Raw genomic sequence first — 16,053 nt, 5'->3', positions numbered from 1 at the left:
TAATCCCGATGGGATGAGTCATTGTTTTCATGCGATTAGCAAAGATGTCAGTGAATACATAGCTTCGATCATGCAAAGTTCAGATGCAAGAAAAGCGGTGAAGGAGAACCCGCTTTGAACGAAGATGCAGATATGAGTGGCAAATATCACACAAGGTGGTTTCCAATATGAAAGTTGTTTCAACATTCAGAAGGGTACTTAACAAATTTAATTCATACTGGAAGGTAATCAAGTGCCAAAAAAGATCACCATATGGTCCAATATCGCAGGATTTTCAGAGTGGTGCACCTGCTTCCTATATGGAATGAAATGCATCTCCACATATTGGGTCTACAAGTAGTCAAGAACAACAACACACCAATCTGGATGTTAATAATAATATCAAAAGAAGAAGATGAGCGGTCAGAAGGCCAAAAAAGCTGCAAGAGACGCAGCCCAAAAAGCATCAGAAGAAGGTTCAAACGAGTTCAATTATTCTAAGCACAAGGAAATGGAGCATCAAGTAGAACAAGATAGAAGAGCATATCAGGCAAAGACGTTAATGTAACTCGAAAAAGTCGTCTTTCGCGAGAACATCATTACAGGGATTTTAACATGAACAAACTACTCTTCATGAAAACTTCATTAATGAATTCACGACAACTTAGGTGATGAGAGCAGGAAACGGATAAGGTGGAACAACAAAACCCACAACCTAACATGAAAGAGAATTAGGATGATGATGTCGATGCCTCGAAAGAAGATGAAAACGAACACCATTTTGATTAAATGTAGTAGCTAGTTTTAATTTAAATATAGTAGTTAGGTTTTATTTAAATTGGAAAACTAAATATTTTAGTTAATTCTTAACTATAATGGTATAGTTTAACTTAGTTTTTAATGCGGTACTTATACAAAAATAATTTCCCTTAGCTTTTTAATTTATCACTTAGTTTAAATGGTCTCGCTACATTACATCTTACTTCAAAGTACATAAACTATTTAAAACATGACTAAACTAAAACAACATTTAAACGAGAAGAAAAAAACATCTAATTGGCTGAGTTTTCATGACCGCGCGCAGCTCCTCTTCTAGCCCAAAGGTCAGCAATTAGATATTCCCTTAACTGTCCATATAAGCCCCAGTTTTGAATTCTGTCGGTGACAAGTCTATATTCTCTTGCAGGACGTCCGTGGTTCACTAAAATCCTCGATCTCAAATCTTCGTTTGGATAACTAGTCCAGGTGGGGTCACGTCTGATTTTCTCAATGACCACAATAATTAACTAGATTAGCATAATTTTGTTATTAGCATAATTTTGTTCATTCTTGAAGATAAAAAAAAAACCCTTTCAAAATTCCAAAAGCGCTTTCAACATCCTTTCTCAGAACCATTTATTGTCCGCTAAAATACTTCATATCATTCGAAGTCATTGGTCTAAAGCTTGTCTAACTATAGGCTTGAATCAAAGTTGACCATTTTGGATAGATCCCGTCTGCCAGATAATACCCCTGAGTGTAGTCATTCCCGTTGATGGTGAAATTACAATGTGGTGCCAGCCCATGCTTAAGATCTCCAAATAATGGTGATTTATGCAAAATTTTGATATCATTTTGTGAACCTAAGAGTCCAAAAAAAACATGCCAAATCCAACAATCATAAGTAGCCGAAGCCTCAAATATTACAAGTGGTTTTAGATAGTGACCCTTATATTGACCTGCCCATTTAGCCAGACACGAATGCCACATTTAGTGCATGCAATCAAGACTACATAGCTAGCATTCCAGGAAAACCACTAATTGTGTTTTCGACAATGATTCTATCAACATCTATCTGAGTAGGTTTTGGTAAGAAAGTTGGACCAAGATACTCGGCTATTGTTTCACAAAACATTTTGGGATACCTAAATACGGTTGTTTTTCCCATACGAATGTACTCATCTGTAGAATCCGATAATACCCCATAACATAGTATTCAGAGAGCTGCAGTAGTTGTTTAGAACTAAAGTCTCGTACATGTCATGCATCATACTGATAATTAAATAAAGGTTGCACCTGATAAAGCCCAGCAATAATCCTTTGGATCAAGTTGCGGCCCTTACGAAATCGACGTTGAAAATCTGCATCGGAGTGCACACATTCAGAATTCAAATAATCATGCGTCATCTTGTCGTGGTAAAAATGCCGATCTCGCCACGTCCATCTTCTAGTCATAACTTCTTGTCATTCTAAAGGTTTTAGTATCATCCCTGAATGTAATTGCAACTTAAAAAACTTCTCCGCATTTTATCCTCAAGTGTATCTTCATCCATTTGGCGCAAAATCTCTATATACAATTATCTTTCTTCTTCATGCAAGGTTTCATCCATTTCCATATTTTCCTCGGAAAACTCAAATTAGGATTCATAGTTAAAAACTAAAATTGAAAGAAAAATGATTGAATGAAAGAATGTTATGACTTTGGAAGAAGAAATTAAGTAATGTTTATTTGGGTGAAAAATAATCGTTCAGGTGTCCGTTGGAAAACTAGCCGTCGGCATCCTTGGCTAAGCCACCCGTGGATGTCGTAGAACCGCACGGGCCAACTTTAGTCGCGCGTTTCTTCATCGTCCCCCTACTTCCTTCACTATAGTGGAAAATCCTTATTCATCGTCCGCCCACTTCCTTAACTATGGTGAAAAATCCATTTTGCCTATCTACTTGGCTGAGCAAAAAATTGGATTTAAACATTGCCATAGGAGCCCTTGTAGGACAAAACTAGGTACCAATTAACAATTTATCATTTTTTTTTTGAAAGAGACATCAAACTCTATCTCAGAGAATTAAAATTAACTTTGACCTTGGATAGAAGAGTTAAACTTTTCACCAAATAGGACCATTAAAACTAACCTACCCGGTCCACAAACATAGAACTCCATTGATTATTGCTTTCGACCCACCTGCAAAAATAGAACTCCATTAATTCATTAGTCCTAGACCACTAGAACTGTCCAGGATTAGTATATGTATGTAAATCTTGATGATGTTGCCAGTCGATATATATGATATGAGAGATGAGAGGTTTATAACTGGCTTAATTAGTTTGTTTTTTTAGAAAAAAATTCTCCTCATTTTCTTTGTTCTTTTTATGGTTCTTGATCTTTTTATCATTTGCACACGTATAACTATATATGCAATTCTGATGATCCCCCCTAAAACTTTCCAGGATTACTATATGTGTAACTCTGATGTTGCCTGACGATATATATGATATGATGAGAGGTTTTAGCAAATTTCAGGCCTCATCTTCTTTGGTCTTTTGTGCACGGTTCTTGATCTTTTTGTCATTTGCACATGTAACTATATTCTTTTTAGTTTCTGTATTAATGGTGAGCACAGATAGAAAACGATCGCCGAGAATCGTAGTATACAACTCAAATGAGCCACCACCGTAGCTTTATAAATGTTCTCCGTTGAAACTCAAGAAACTCTATATTTTTTTTCCACACAGCTCTACTCTCCAACAACACATCTACAGCCATGCTTAGATTCATCACCACCAACACTGAAAGAAATCCAGTCCTCCTTTGCTTAAGTTTGTGGGTTCTGTTTCTATCAATATGCATCTCTGGAACAACACCAAGGCTTGGTGCAATTGGGAGAAAATACGGTCGAAGTGCAATGTATTCAGATGACTACAAAACTTTCTTTTATACACAAACTCTAGATCACTTCAACTATAGGCCAGAAAGCTATGAAACTTTTCAACAAAAATATGTGATCAATTTCAAATATTGGGGTGGTGCAACTGTTAGTGCACCTATTTTTGTTTCGTTAGGAGCAGAGGCCAGTATAGATGGAGATGTTGCTGGGATTGGATTCCTGTCTGATAATGCTCCTCAATTTAAAGCTCTCATTGTCTTTATAGAGGTGAATGTAAAAAACAGAACCGTATGTTCATTATTTTTTTTATTTTTATTTTTTGTTGTTGTTGTTGTTGCTGATATTTCAATGTATAGGAAAACTAATAGTATTCTTTGGATGGATGGTATACATTATACAGCACCGGTACTACGGAGAATCGATCCCATTTGGATCCAGGGAAGAAGCATTTCGGAATGCTAGTACACTCGGATACTTTAGTTCGTCCCAAGCTCTGGCAGATTATGCTGAAGTTATCACTAGTTTAAAGAAAAATCTGTCCGCTGATTATTCCCCTGTTATAGTCATTGGTGCATCTTATGGTGGAAGTAAGTATCTTATCTTTGTAGGTTAATTTCATTTGACCGGTTATCATGAAATATAAAAACAATTTGCTTATTTCCTAATTAACCATATTGATCATAATTAGTTAGCTACCACAGTTTCTCATAAAAGGTTCCTTTTTCCTTATACAGTGCTGGCTTCATGGTTTCGCCTGAAATATCCACATATCGCGCATGGAGCTCTAGCATCATCCGCACCGGTTCTGTATTTTGATGACGTTGCACCAGAATATGGATATCTTAGCATTGTCTCCAAAGATTATCGAGTCAGTAATACCTTTGGAACTTGATTATTTCTTACAATTTGAATAAATAAGTGTCACATCGAAGTCAATCGCATATTTGTTCGAATTTTTGATTTGTATTTACAGGAAACTAGCAAGTCTTGTTACGATGTCATTAAGCAATCCTGGTCAGTGATCGATTCAGTTGCCTCTGACGAAAATGGTCTTGCTATACTCAGTGAAAAGTTCAAGACTTGCTCGTAAGAAATCTTGCACGTCAACACTTACTCGTCAAAATTTTATTATTCCTACCGGATTTAATTTGACTTTAAAGGACGCAACTAATTAATTTCTACATTTGATGGTACGATTAAGTCCTTTAAACGAATCGTCTGAGCTAAAGGACTACTTAGGTTCTATTTACACTGAATCTGCACAATATGATGCTCCACCAAAATACCCAGTCACTCTGATCTGCAATGCCATCGATGGAGCACCGAGAGGTAGTGACATTCTTAGTCGGGTACAATCAGGTGTTGCGGCTTATAAGGGCAAACGAAATTGCTATGATATGGGTGAATTTACTGGTACAGCCGAAACAGACCAAGGATGGCGATGGCAGGTTATTTCATTAGTTTCTTAACACTTGCGAGATCGAGTTTTTTGAATTATTGTATCAACAGAATATTTTTCATCTTTCGTCTTTTTTTGGTTTTGTAAAGACATGTAGTGAGATGGTAATGCCCATCGGGGATGATGGCAAGGATACGATGTTTCAGGCATCACCCTTCGATCTTAAGAATTTCTCCAGATCCTGCCGAAGCCGGTACAATGTGGAACCAAGACCGCATTGGATATTAAATGAGTTCGGAGGAAAGGTAATATTTTATTCTCTGCAATCCTAGCTTGTTCATTTTACAGTTAATGGGGCAATTCACCTGAAGCCATTACTCCTGGTTAGAAACAGATAGAAATTGACGTTTTACTTGGGCTTATGGGAAAGTATTCATTTTCTTCTTTTGTTATTATTATCATATAGTATACATTGATGGGAATTAAGTGTACTTGGATGCTTTCAGGATATAAAACTGGTGCTTCGACAATTCGCTAGCAACATCATTTACTCCAATGGATTAAGAGATCCTTACAGCAGTGGAGGGTATGTAATGAGTTCCTAAAAAAAAATACCAATTCAAAATTATTAGTTAATTTTTTCTTAGGGAAATGTCTCAACTCGGGTTTTTCTTAGGACTGGATACAACAATTTAGATCAGGAGTGTCATATAGCATGGTCGTAAATGTATATAAAAGTTTTCAAAATTATTTTGGCAGAGTGCTGGAGAGTATATCAGACAATGTCGTAGCCATTACCACGGATAAAGGTACGTAAAACGGTGATCTTCTTATTACTCTGCTACATCATGAATGAATTCTGATTAATTGAGTATAATTATTTATTTAAAATGCTGTTTTTCGTTCACTTTCAGGATCACATTGTTTGGACGTACTTCATAAATCATGGGATGATCCAAAGTGGTTAGTTGAACAGAGAGAGGCTGAGATTCAGATTATCAAAACATGGATCGATGAATACAATGTCTTGCGTATGATTCAAACAAGTAAAGCTCACCGCCTGGCTCGTTAGTACCATGAATGAGAAAGGGGAAACTCTTTTACGGACAAATTGTCTTCATGTATTTGACTTCAGATTCAATTATCAAGCTTCAAGAACATCAAAAAAGAATCTTATAACCAAATATTAATTATATTTGCAAGACATTAAAAATATTAATTATGGTCCCTTAATAAATTAAATAAAAAGAATCTTATAACCAAATGATGCCGTAAAGCGTCCACAGTTGGCACATCTACATTTTGCCCTTCAAACTTACAGTTTGTAATTTTTCCAAAAGTCATTTAGGTGTATAGCCGTATAGATTGTAATAAATCGACCAATTATGAAGAAAATTAGAAACGTCAAGAGATATCAAACTCATGAGATTTAAAATTAACTTTAACTCAAATAGGAGAGTTAAACTTTTTAGAAAACGGGACGGGACGGGACCATCAAAAACGACCTACCCGGTCCACAAACATAGAACTCTATTGATTATTGTCTTCGACCCCATTTTCAAAAATACAACTCCATTCATTAATGCCTTAGCCTTAGACCCCTACAACTGCCCAGGAGGCCAGGATTACTATATATATGTAAATCCCGATGATGTTTATAACTAGCTTAGTTTAGTTTTCTTTTTTTCTTCTTAGTTTTTGGCCTCATTTTCTGCGTTCTTTTTATGGATCTTTATTCATATGCAAACAACTATATTCTTTTAATCTTTGTATTATTGGTGAGCGAAGATAGAAAGCGACCAACAAGAACAAGCCACCACCGTGACGTTATTGTTTTTCGTTGAAACCAACAAAGTACTTGGGTGTTGTTCAACAATAATGGCAACTGCAAGATGAAATTTAGCTTATATAAAGACAACTCTCTTAATTGATGTTTAGAAAATCTCTCAAAACTAAACACAAGCTCTAATCTGGCTCATATGATCAACTTTGGTGATCATATATATATATAGAACTATGAATTCCTTTTCCTAGTCCTATTACCTTATTACATGTCTTTCCTTTTCTTAGAACTAGATGACTTCTAATTCCTTTAGGATTACATCAATTTCCTAATCTTGTCCTAACCAGCTTGTTAGTGACTTCTATGTTGAAGTTAATCCAACATTCTCCCCCTTAAGCTTCAACTGTGCTTGTGAGAAATCTTGTACTCCTATTAATTTCCTCATTTCGTCAAACTTGATCCGAGCTAATGCCTTTGTCAATATATCTGCCTTCTGCTCAGTTCCAGGTATGTGTTCTACGTTAATGACCTCCTTCTCGATGCATTCTCGTATGAAATGATACCTTTTGTGAATGTGTTTCGTCTTCCCATGAAACACTGGATTTTTAGTGAGTGCAATTGCAGACTTATTATCAATCTTGATGAGAACTTTTTCAGGTTCTCTTCCTTTGATTTCACCAACAGTTCTTGAAGCCATATTGATTGTTTAGCTCCTTCTGTTGCGGCCATAAACTCAGCTTCACAGGATGAGAGGGCTACAGTGTCTTGCTTCTGTGAACACCATGTAATAGGTGCTTCACCTAGATAAAATATATGACCAGTTGTACCTTTTCCATCATCTTGGTCAATATTATGACTGCTGTCACTATACCCAACAATTCCTTTTGATCCTCCTCGACCATACTTCAATGCACAACTGATTGTTCCTCTTAGATATCTCAATATTTGCTTTATTACATCACCATGAGACTTGCGTGGACTCTGCATATAACGGCTTGCTACTCCCACAGAGAAAGCCAAATCTGGTCTTGTGTGTAATAAGTATCTTAGGCATCCAACATTTCTTCTATAACTCGTTGAATCAATCTCTGCTTCTTCTTGTGCCTTTGAAACTTTAAGTCCAAACTCCATTGGTATCTTAGTTGGATTACAAGTTTCAAGTCCTGCTTCTTTCAGAATTCTCCTTGCATAAGCTTCTTGTTTAATCTGAATCCCATCCACTCCTTGATGAACTTCTATGCCAAGGTAATAAGTGAGTTTTCCGAGGTCTGACATCTCAAACTTTGATGACATTTATCTCTTGAACTCATTGATCACCTTAAGGGAGTTGCCAGTCAAAAATAGATCATCTACATAGACTGCAATCACAAGAAGCGTTCCCTTTTCTTCTCTTCTGTATACTGATGTTTCTTTAGAGCACTTAACAAATCTGATTTCTCTTAAGATTTGATCTAACTTTGTATTCCAGGATCGAGGAGCTTGTCTTAGACCATATAGAGCTTTTGATAACTTATAAACCTTATGCTCTTGTCCTTTTACTTCAAAACCTTTTGGTTGTTCAACATACACATCTTCTCGCAATTCACCATGTAAGAATGCTGTCTTAACGTCTAAGTGGTGAATTTCCCATGAGTTTGATGCTGCTTCTGCTATTAAGAGACGAATTTTCTCTAGTCTAGCAACTGGTGCGAAAACTTCATCAAAGTCTATGCCTGATTCTTGAACGTATCCCTTAGATACAAGTCTTGCCTTATATTTGTTGAAAGTACCATCAGCATTCCGTTTTATTTTGAAGATCCACTTAAGACCAATCACCTTTACCCCACCTGGCTTATCAACTAGAAACCAAGTCTTGTTTCTGTTGATTGAAATAATTTCTTCTCTACATGCTTGTGTCCATTTAGTCGAGACCTTTGCTTCCTGAAAATTCCTTGGTTCATCATTAACAGAAAGTAGCATAATCTCACATTCTTCTGCAGCTTGAAGAACATAATCCTCCAGATACTGTGGATTTTATATCTGTCTTGTTGATTTTCGCAGTGGAATGGGTTGAGTTATTTCATCGATCTCCTCTTCTTCTTCTTCTTCTTCTTCTTCTTCGTTATTCTCAGTGTTTTCATTATTCTCTTCTTCTTCTTGATTAACATCATTGTTTCCATTGGTATTGATGATTATGGGTCCTTCGCCTTCATCAGTTACTTGACCCCATCTCATGTGAAACATTCCTGGATCCCTACTTGGTCCATCATTAGTTTCTTTCCAGTTCGCTTTTTCATCGAATACCACATCTCGACTCACTATTACTCTTTTCTTTGTTGGATTGAATAATCTGTAAGCTTTGAATCTGTCAAATGCTTCACTCTTTTCTTTCATAAGAATAGACCACATATATCTTGAGAAGTCATCTATAATAACAAATATGTATTTGTTATTTGCAAGGGTTTGTGGTGTAATAGGACCACATAAATCAGCATGAAGAAGCTCTAATGGCTTTGAGGCTCTGAATGTTGTTGTTTTTGGAAAACCTTGACGCGTTTGTTTCCCAACTAAACATGATTCACAGATCTTTGATTCATCGTTTATCTGTGGTAGCCCTCGAATCATCTTGTTCTGAGACATAGTTTTTAAGGTTCTGAAACTTATGTGTCCTAACCTTGCGTGCCACTTCCATGTCTGATCTTCCAGTCTCATATTCAAACACAATGGCCTTCCAATCATAAGACTTATCTTGTAGAGTCTATTCTGTGAGCGTGAGACTCTAACTAAAATTATTCCACTTGGGTCATGAACTGTTAGATAATCTTGTCGCATCCTAACATCACATCCAACTTCTGTAGCTTGTCCTAAACTTAGAATGTTGCTTTGTAAGTTTGGGATGAAGTAGATGTTTGTGACAAGCTTCTGTTCTTCGGTCTTGCTCAGAAATAGAATTGATCATTTCCCTTCAATTTCTACAGAAGATCCATCCCCAAACTTCACTTGTCCTTTGATTTTCTCATTGAGTTCAGAAAAGTAGTGTCTCTTACCAGTCATGTGATTGCTGGCTCCATTATCTAAATACTAGATTCCTTCTTCTCCATCCTTTGATTCGTAGTTCTTTGGTATTAGTTTCCGTTCGTTTAAGAATACAACTTCGTGCATGAAAAGAGCTGTATCTGCTTCCCTTGTTTCATTCTTGTTTGCTTCTTCCATCGTTTGTATTCTTTCAGGGCATACAGAGGAGAAGTGTCCTCACATCTGTAACAAATAATGTTTGATCTATCCTTCTTTTCTTTCCCTTGGTTTTGATCATTCTGACTTGTTGTTCTATCTTGTGAGTTAAACCTTCCTCGACCTCTGTTTCCTCTACCACCTCTTCCACGACCTCTTCCTCCTGTCGCAGAGTTTTTTTGGTAAGAGTGTATGTACAAGAGTTTTCCTTGAGTTTCTTCATTGTTTTCTTCATCAAGGATTCTCTCTTCATATGCTTTCAATCTTCCAATTATATCTTCATAGCTAGTCTTCTTTAAATCTAAGACTTGTTCGAGATAAGCTATGATATGAATATACTTGGATCTTGGTAAACTATTGAGAAACTTCTTTACCAGTTTATCTTCATCAATGGATTGTCCAAGTGACGCAGCTTTTGAGGCTATCTCTGATAGCTTTCTTGCAAAGCTATCAATAGTATCAGTGTCTTTCATCTTCATTCTTTCAAATTCAGACATTAAGGTTTGCAGACGGGCTTCTTTAACTAGATCAGCTCCGAGATTACGTGCCTTTATTGCATCCCAAATTTTCCTGTGAAGTTTCCTGTTCACCAACTTGTAGAACAAGACATTCTGGTATTGCTTGAAAGAGTAATCCAATGGCAACATTGTTTTTGTCTAGGTCCAATGTACCAGGATCAATTGTTTCCCAAACTTTGTAGATTTTCATCAGTACCTTCATTCTCATGGCCCATACTGTGTAGTTTGTGGCGTTGAGGATTGGAACTTGTATTGATGGTGGCGTGAACTGTTTTGCACCCACAATGGTGATTTCGTTTTCCATGGCTCAGAAACAAGCTCTGATACCAATTAATGGCAACTGCAAGATGAAACTTAGCTTATATAAAGACAACTCTCTTTATTGATGTTTAGAAAATCTCTCAAAACTAAACACAAGCTCTAATCTTGCTCATATGATCAATCACAACTTTGGTGATCATATATATATAGAACTATGAATTCCTTTTCCTAATCCTATTACCTTGTTACATGTCTTTATTTTTCTTAGAACTAGATGACTTCTAATTCCCTTAGGATTACATCAATTTCCTAATCTTGTCCTAACCAGCTTGTTAGTGACTTCTATGTTGAAGTTAATCCAACAAGCAAATCAATCACAATTTTGTTGCCAATGAGATGTAAGTAGTCCCTTTACGTTTGGACAATTTAAAGTTGCCGATGAGAAGTGATTTATTAACCGATGCGAAGGTGAAAGGTTAACGAGGTATTGATGCAAATAGTTAACTTTGCGATGAATATCCTATAGCTTAATCAGATTCTATGAGTAAAACATATATGCAGCAACAAAGTACAAAGAACCAAATTATTGAAAAAAAGAAAGAAAAAAAAATCCAAAGTAAAAAAAAAAAACCAAATTATAAAATATCCGAACTCCACTAGGAGTTCATCGAAGTCTTAAACAAGATTGCAAAAACAGAACATAAATAAACCAAACACACAAAGCATTTGCTTGTTTTTCTTCCCACAAAGCTCCACTCCTACATACCTCCAGCCATGCTTAGAGTCATCACCACCAACACTCAAAAAATTTCATTCCTCCTTTGCTTAAGTTTAGGGGTTCTTCTGTTTTTATCAATATGTGTTTCTGGAACAACACCAAGGCTTAGTGCAATTGGGAGAAAGCAAATAGAATTCAGTCGAAATTCTATATCCTCTTCCCTTGCGACTGCATCTTCGGATGACTACGCGACATTCTTTTATACACAAACTTTGGATCACTTCAATTACAGACCAGAAAGCTATGAAACTTTTCAACAAAAGTATGTCATCAATTTCAAATATTGGGGTGGTGCAAATGTTAGTGCACCCATCTTTGTTTTTTTAGGAGAAGAGTCCAATATAGATGCAGATGTTGCTGGGATTGGGTTCCTGTCTGATACTGCTCCTCAATTTAAAGCTCTCATTGTCTTTATAGAGGTAAAAGTAAAAAACAGAACCATGTGTTCTTTTCTTAGCAAAAACATTTTTGCTGCTGATATTTCCAGTAATCATAGGAAAATCAAATTTATCTTTGGATTGAAATGCAGCACCGGTACTATGGAAAATCAATTCCATTTGGATCGAGGGAAGAAGCATTTCGAAATGCTAGTACACTCGGATACTTCAATTCGGCCCAAGCTCTGGCGGATTACGCCGAAGTTATCATTAATCTAAAGAAAAATATGTCCGCTGATTCTTCCCCTGTTATAGTCTTTGGTGGATCTTACGGCGGAAGTAAGTAGGTCAACTTCATTTGACTGAGGTCATAAGGAAACACAAACAATTTATTTATTTTCAAGTTGCAGTACTGTTAACCATATTGATCATCAATAGTTACTAGTTACAACAGTTTCTAAAGGTTACACTTTTCTTACAGTTCTGGCTTCATGGTTTCGCCTGAAATATCCACACATCGCGCATGGAGCTCTAGCGTCATCTGCACCAGTTCTGTATTTCGGCGACGTTGCACCGAGATACGGATATTATAGCATTGTCTCCAAAGATTATCGAGTCAGTAGTACCTTTGGAACTTATACATTGAATAAACAAGTGTGGCATCGTATCTGACCAAAATTTTAAGCTTACTGTCAAATTGTTGTACAGGAAGTTAGCAAGTTTTGCTACGATGTCATTAAAGAATCCTGGTCTCTGATCGATTCAATTGCTTCCCATGAAAATGGTCTTGCTATCCTCGGTGAAAAATTCAAGACTTGCTCGTAAGAAATCTTTCACTTAGTCGTCAATAATTTATTACTCCTTTTGCAGATATTGACTTTGATTGATGCAACTAAATAATTTTACATTTGATGGTACGGTTAAGTCCTTTAAGCAAATCGTTTGAGCTAAAGGACTACTTAGGTTCTGTTTACGCTGAATCTGCACAATATGATGCTCCACCAAGATACCCAGTTACAGTGATCTGCGGTGCCATCGATGGAGCACCAATAGGAACTGACATTCTTAGTCGGATACAATCAGGTGCTGCGGCTTTTATGGGCGAAAAAAATTGTTATGATATGGGTGAATTTACCCGTCACACCGAAACAATCCAAGGATGGCAATGGCAGGTAATTCATTAGTTTCTTAATACTTGAAATTACTTTGAATCATACTAGTATGAGTTAAATAAGCCGATGATAATTAAGAAGTGTCCTGATGTTATCATCTGAATTATTGTAACAACACAATATTTTTCATTTCTGTCGCCAATTTCTATCCCATCCCATAAATTCGTCATTTTTTTGGCTTTGTCAAGACATGTAGTGAGATGGTAATGCCCATAGGAGTTGATGGCGAGGATACGATGTTTCAGGCATCACCCTTCGATCTTAAGAATTTCTCAGTGTCCTGTCAAAGCCGGTACAATGTGGAACCAAGACCGCATTGGATATTAAATGAGTTCGGAGGAAAGGTAAGATTTTAATCTCTGCAATCCTAGCTTGTTCATTTTACAGTTAATGGAGGCATTTGACCTGAAGCCATTGACGTTTTACTTATGCGTATGGGCGGGATTAGATACATTGAGCCGATGTGAATTTAACTGTATTTCAATTCGTTTAGGATATCAAATCGGTGCTTCAAGTATTTGCTAGCAACATCATTTACTCCAATGGATTAAGAGATCCTTACAGCAGTGGAGGGTACGTAATGAGTTCCTAGCAAAATGTCCATTTTGGATCTCTCTATTCACCGGTAAACGATTGCATTTATATCAAAAACGTTAGTATACCGGAAGTGTGTCTATATGGTCGTAAATGCATCTAAATTTTATAAGAATTTATTTTGGCAGAGTTCTGGAGAATATTTCAGACAATGTCGTAGCCATTACCGCATATAAAGGTACGTAAAGGGTGATGTTCTAATACAATGGCAAGGTGTACTACGATGATGTACACGAAATTCCGAGTGAAATGGGTCAATTGTCCAAATATTTTTAAAACATGGTTTTAATGGACGAGTAAAAATTAGTATGGGTGAAATGGACACCAAAACAATAACAAGAATAAATCTGAATTCATCATGACTTAAACTTAAAAAATAGTAAGGGTGAAACTGGATGCATCCCGATGTAAATTAAAAAAATATTTGAAAATGGGTAGGATGAAACTGTTTACATCCTGGCTATTTTTACATTCTCGTTCATTTAAACAGTATCAAATTTTACATGTCTTTTTCATCCAGGAATTGTCGTTATTGGATTAATTGATCAATTTTGTGTTTTTCATTTACTGTCAGGATCACATTGTTTGGATTTACTTCATAAATCACCGGACGATCCAAAGTGGTTAATTGAACATCGAGAGGCTGAGATTGAGATTATCAAAAGGTGGATCGAAGAATACAATGCCTTGCGTATCATTAAAACAAGTAAAGCTCACCACTGGGCTCGTTAGCTTCATGTATTTCTAGAATTTGCCCTTCTGCTCTCAAAAAAAAAAAAAAAAAAAAAAAACAAAACAAAAAGAAAACAAAACAAAAAGAAAACAAAGATTATTACTGATAATGCCTTGGAGCATCCACAGGCGCCACATCAATATTTGCCCTTTGTTACAGGGTCACGACCCATGGGTCCATCTAGTTTTCTCTTTATTTATATTAGGGGTGAGCATGGGCCGGTATGGACTGGTTTTCACCTCATCCGCATCCAATCCAATTCCCTATGAATTTCACATTTGGCATCCGCATCCAATTCAACATCCAACGGATTTGCATCCATTGGATGGATGGATGGACGGATTTGATGCGGATAATCCAACGAATTTGTCATATAATTAAAGTGTATTATATAGAAATAAAGATAACAAATTTACTGATGGTTTTAGAAATAAGACTACATTATTTAGGGGTTAAAATTGGATTTGAGTATAATGCTTTGAAGGTACTCAAAATTTGAAGAGGAGGAACAACCCAACCCCTTTAAAGTAAGATGTTTTTGGTGTACTTGAGATCAACTATGTCCACTTATAAATATATTGGTTTTGTATAAGATCATCAAAATATGGAAGGAAATGAATACCTAATTTGGCGAAAAAAACATATGTACTAACTTCATATTTGTACCGAAGAAGTATGATAAAATAATGAACGGGTATGGATGTCCAATGGATTTTCAAGATTGCATCCGACCCGATCCATCATCCGATGGATTTGAAAAATTCCATCCGCATCCAATCCATTAGCGAACGGTCTGGGCACGCACCCGCAAAAATACGGATGGTCCCGACTAAATCCGCGGATTTTGGGCCAAATGCTTACCCCTAATTTGTATATACAAAAACCTATGTATTACTACAACTACTCTCTCTAATAAGATATCCTCCTTCTTGTCTCTACCTCTTCTTCCTTCACCCCTATTTCTCCTTAAACACGTTATCAAGCACGAGCTCTAACCTCGCTGCAATGGATTTTGGTTTATTTTTTTGGGGTTGCTATCAAATCCCTGAAGGATTGTTTTGGAACTGTATTCATTTTTATTTTATTTTTTTCAATCAAATATGGTACATTGAAATTGTTGGAATCGTTGGAATCATTGGAATCACTATCGTCAAAATCAGCTAAGTTGGATCTATTTTCATATATCTATCTTTTCTATTTGTTTCCTATTTTGATTTTGGCTAAATCCAAGTTAAATCCGATATATCTATGTAAATCCCACCATCAATCAATTAATCAATTACATTTTACAATATATATTAATATGTTATGTTTATCCCGTGATTGATTATGGCACGTCCATCGGCTGCAATCCTTTCTTTTCTAAAAATAAAAGAAGGATACGAACAGTCCCGGCTAGATTTTCTTCGTAGACGGAAAAAGAGGAAAAAAGGAGTTGTCCCGTTTTCTGTCAGGCTTGTTCCTGAAAAAACGAGGGTACAACAACCACACCCAATATTTCTCTTAGCAATCTGTATGGACAAACTCCAATATACTTTCAAGAGAATCAATAAGACTCAATCTTAATAAAGTATATCAAAGAGTTATATCTCTCTTTCTCGATTCAA

The 16,053-nt window shown here is 36.3% G+C and overlaps 2 protein-coding genes across 4 annotated transcripts; both read left to right on the top strand.

Annotated features, from left to right (window-relative positions):
* The first annotated feature begins 3,036 nt into the window (after positions 1-3,036).
* LOC113313531 (lysosomal Pro-X carboxypeptidase-like) lies at positions 3,037-6,270 on the top strand. Its single transcript, XM_026562318.1, has 9 exons — positions 3,037-3,888; positions 4,022-4,208; positions 4,356-4,489; positions 4,595-4,707; positions 4,823-5,069; positions 5,170-5,325; positions 5,527-5,606; positions 5,780-5,829; positions 5,935-6,270. The coding sequence occupies exons 1-9, from the start codon at positions 3,499-3,501 to the stop codon at positions 6,090-6,092; spliced, it is 1,515 nt and encodes a 504-aa protein (XP_026418103.1). The 5' UTR covers positions 3,037-3,498; the 3' UTR covers positions 6,093-6,270.
* Positions 6,271-11,378: 5,108 nt separating this feature from the next.
* On the top strand, positions 11,379-15,014 carry LOC113313724 (lysosomal Pro-X carboxypeptidase-like). 3 transcript variants are annotated; one of them, XR_003342006.1, is made up of 9 exons: positions 11,379-11,989; positions 12,100-12,286; positions 12,429-12,562; positions 12,656-12,768; positions 12,873-13,119; positions 13,308-13,463; positions 13,613-13,744; positions 13,842-13,891; positions 14,288-14,461. XR_003342006.1 is itself a non-coding variant. In XM_026562520.1 (9 exons), exons 1-9 carry the CDS (start codon positions 11,567-11,569, stop codon positions 14,443-14,445), a joined length of 1,548 nt encoding a protein of 515 aa, XP_026418305.1. In that variant the 5' UTR covers positions 11,379-11,566; the 3' UTR covers positions 14,446-15,014. The 3 variants fall into 3 exon arrangements, 2 of the variants coding, with proteins under 2 accessions (XP_026418305.1, XP_026418306.1); XM_026562520.1 differs by having other exon boundaries at positions 13,613-13,692; positions 14,288-15,014; XM_026562521.1 differs by lacking the exon at positions 14,288-14,461 and having other exon boundaries at positions 13,827-13,883.
* The last annotated feature ends 1,039 nt before the right edge of the window (positions 15,015-16,053 follow it).

Source organism: Papaver somniferum, chromosome 9 (genome assembly GCF_003573695.1).
Source record: "Papaver somniferum cultivar HN1 chromosome 9, ASM357369v1, whole genome shotgun sequence".
NCBI classification, from domain to species: Eukaryota; Viridiplantae; Streptophyta; class Magnoliopsida; order Ranunculales; family Papaveraceae; genus Papaver; species Papaver somniferum.
The sequence above is the reverse complement of the archived record's forward strand: the minus strand, read 5'-3'. Positions and strand labels throughout refer to the sequence as shown.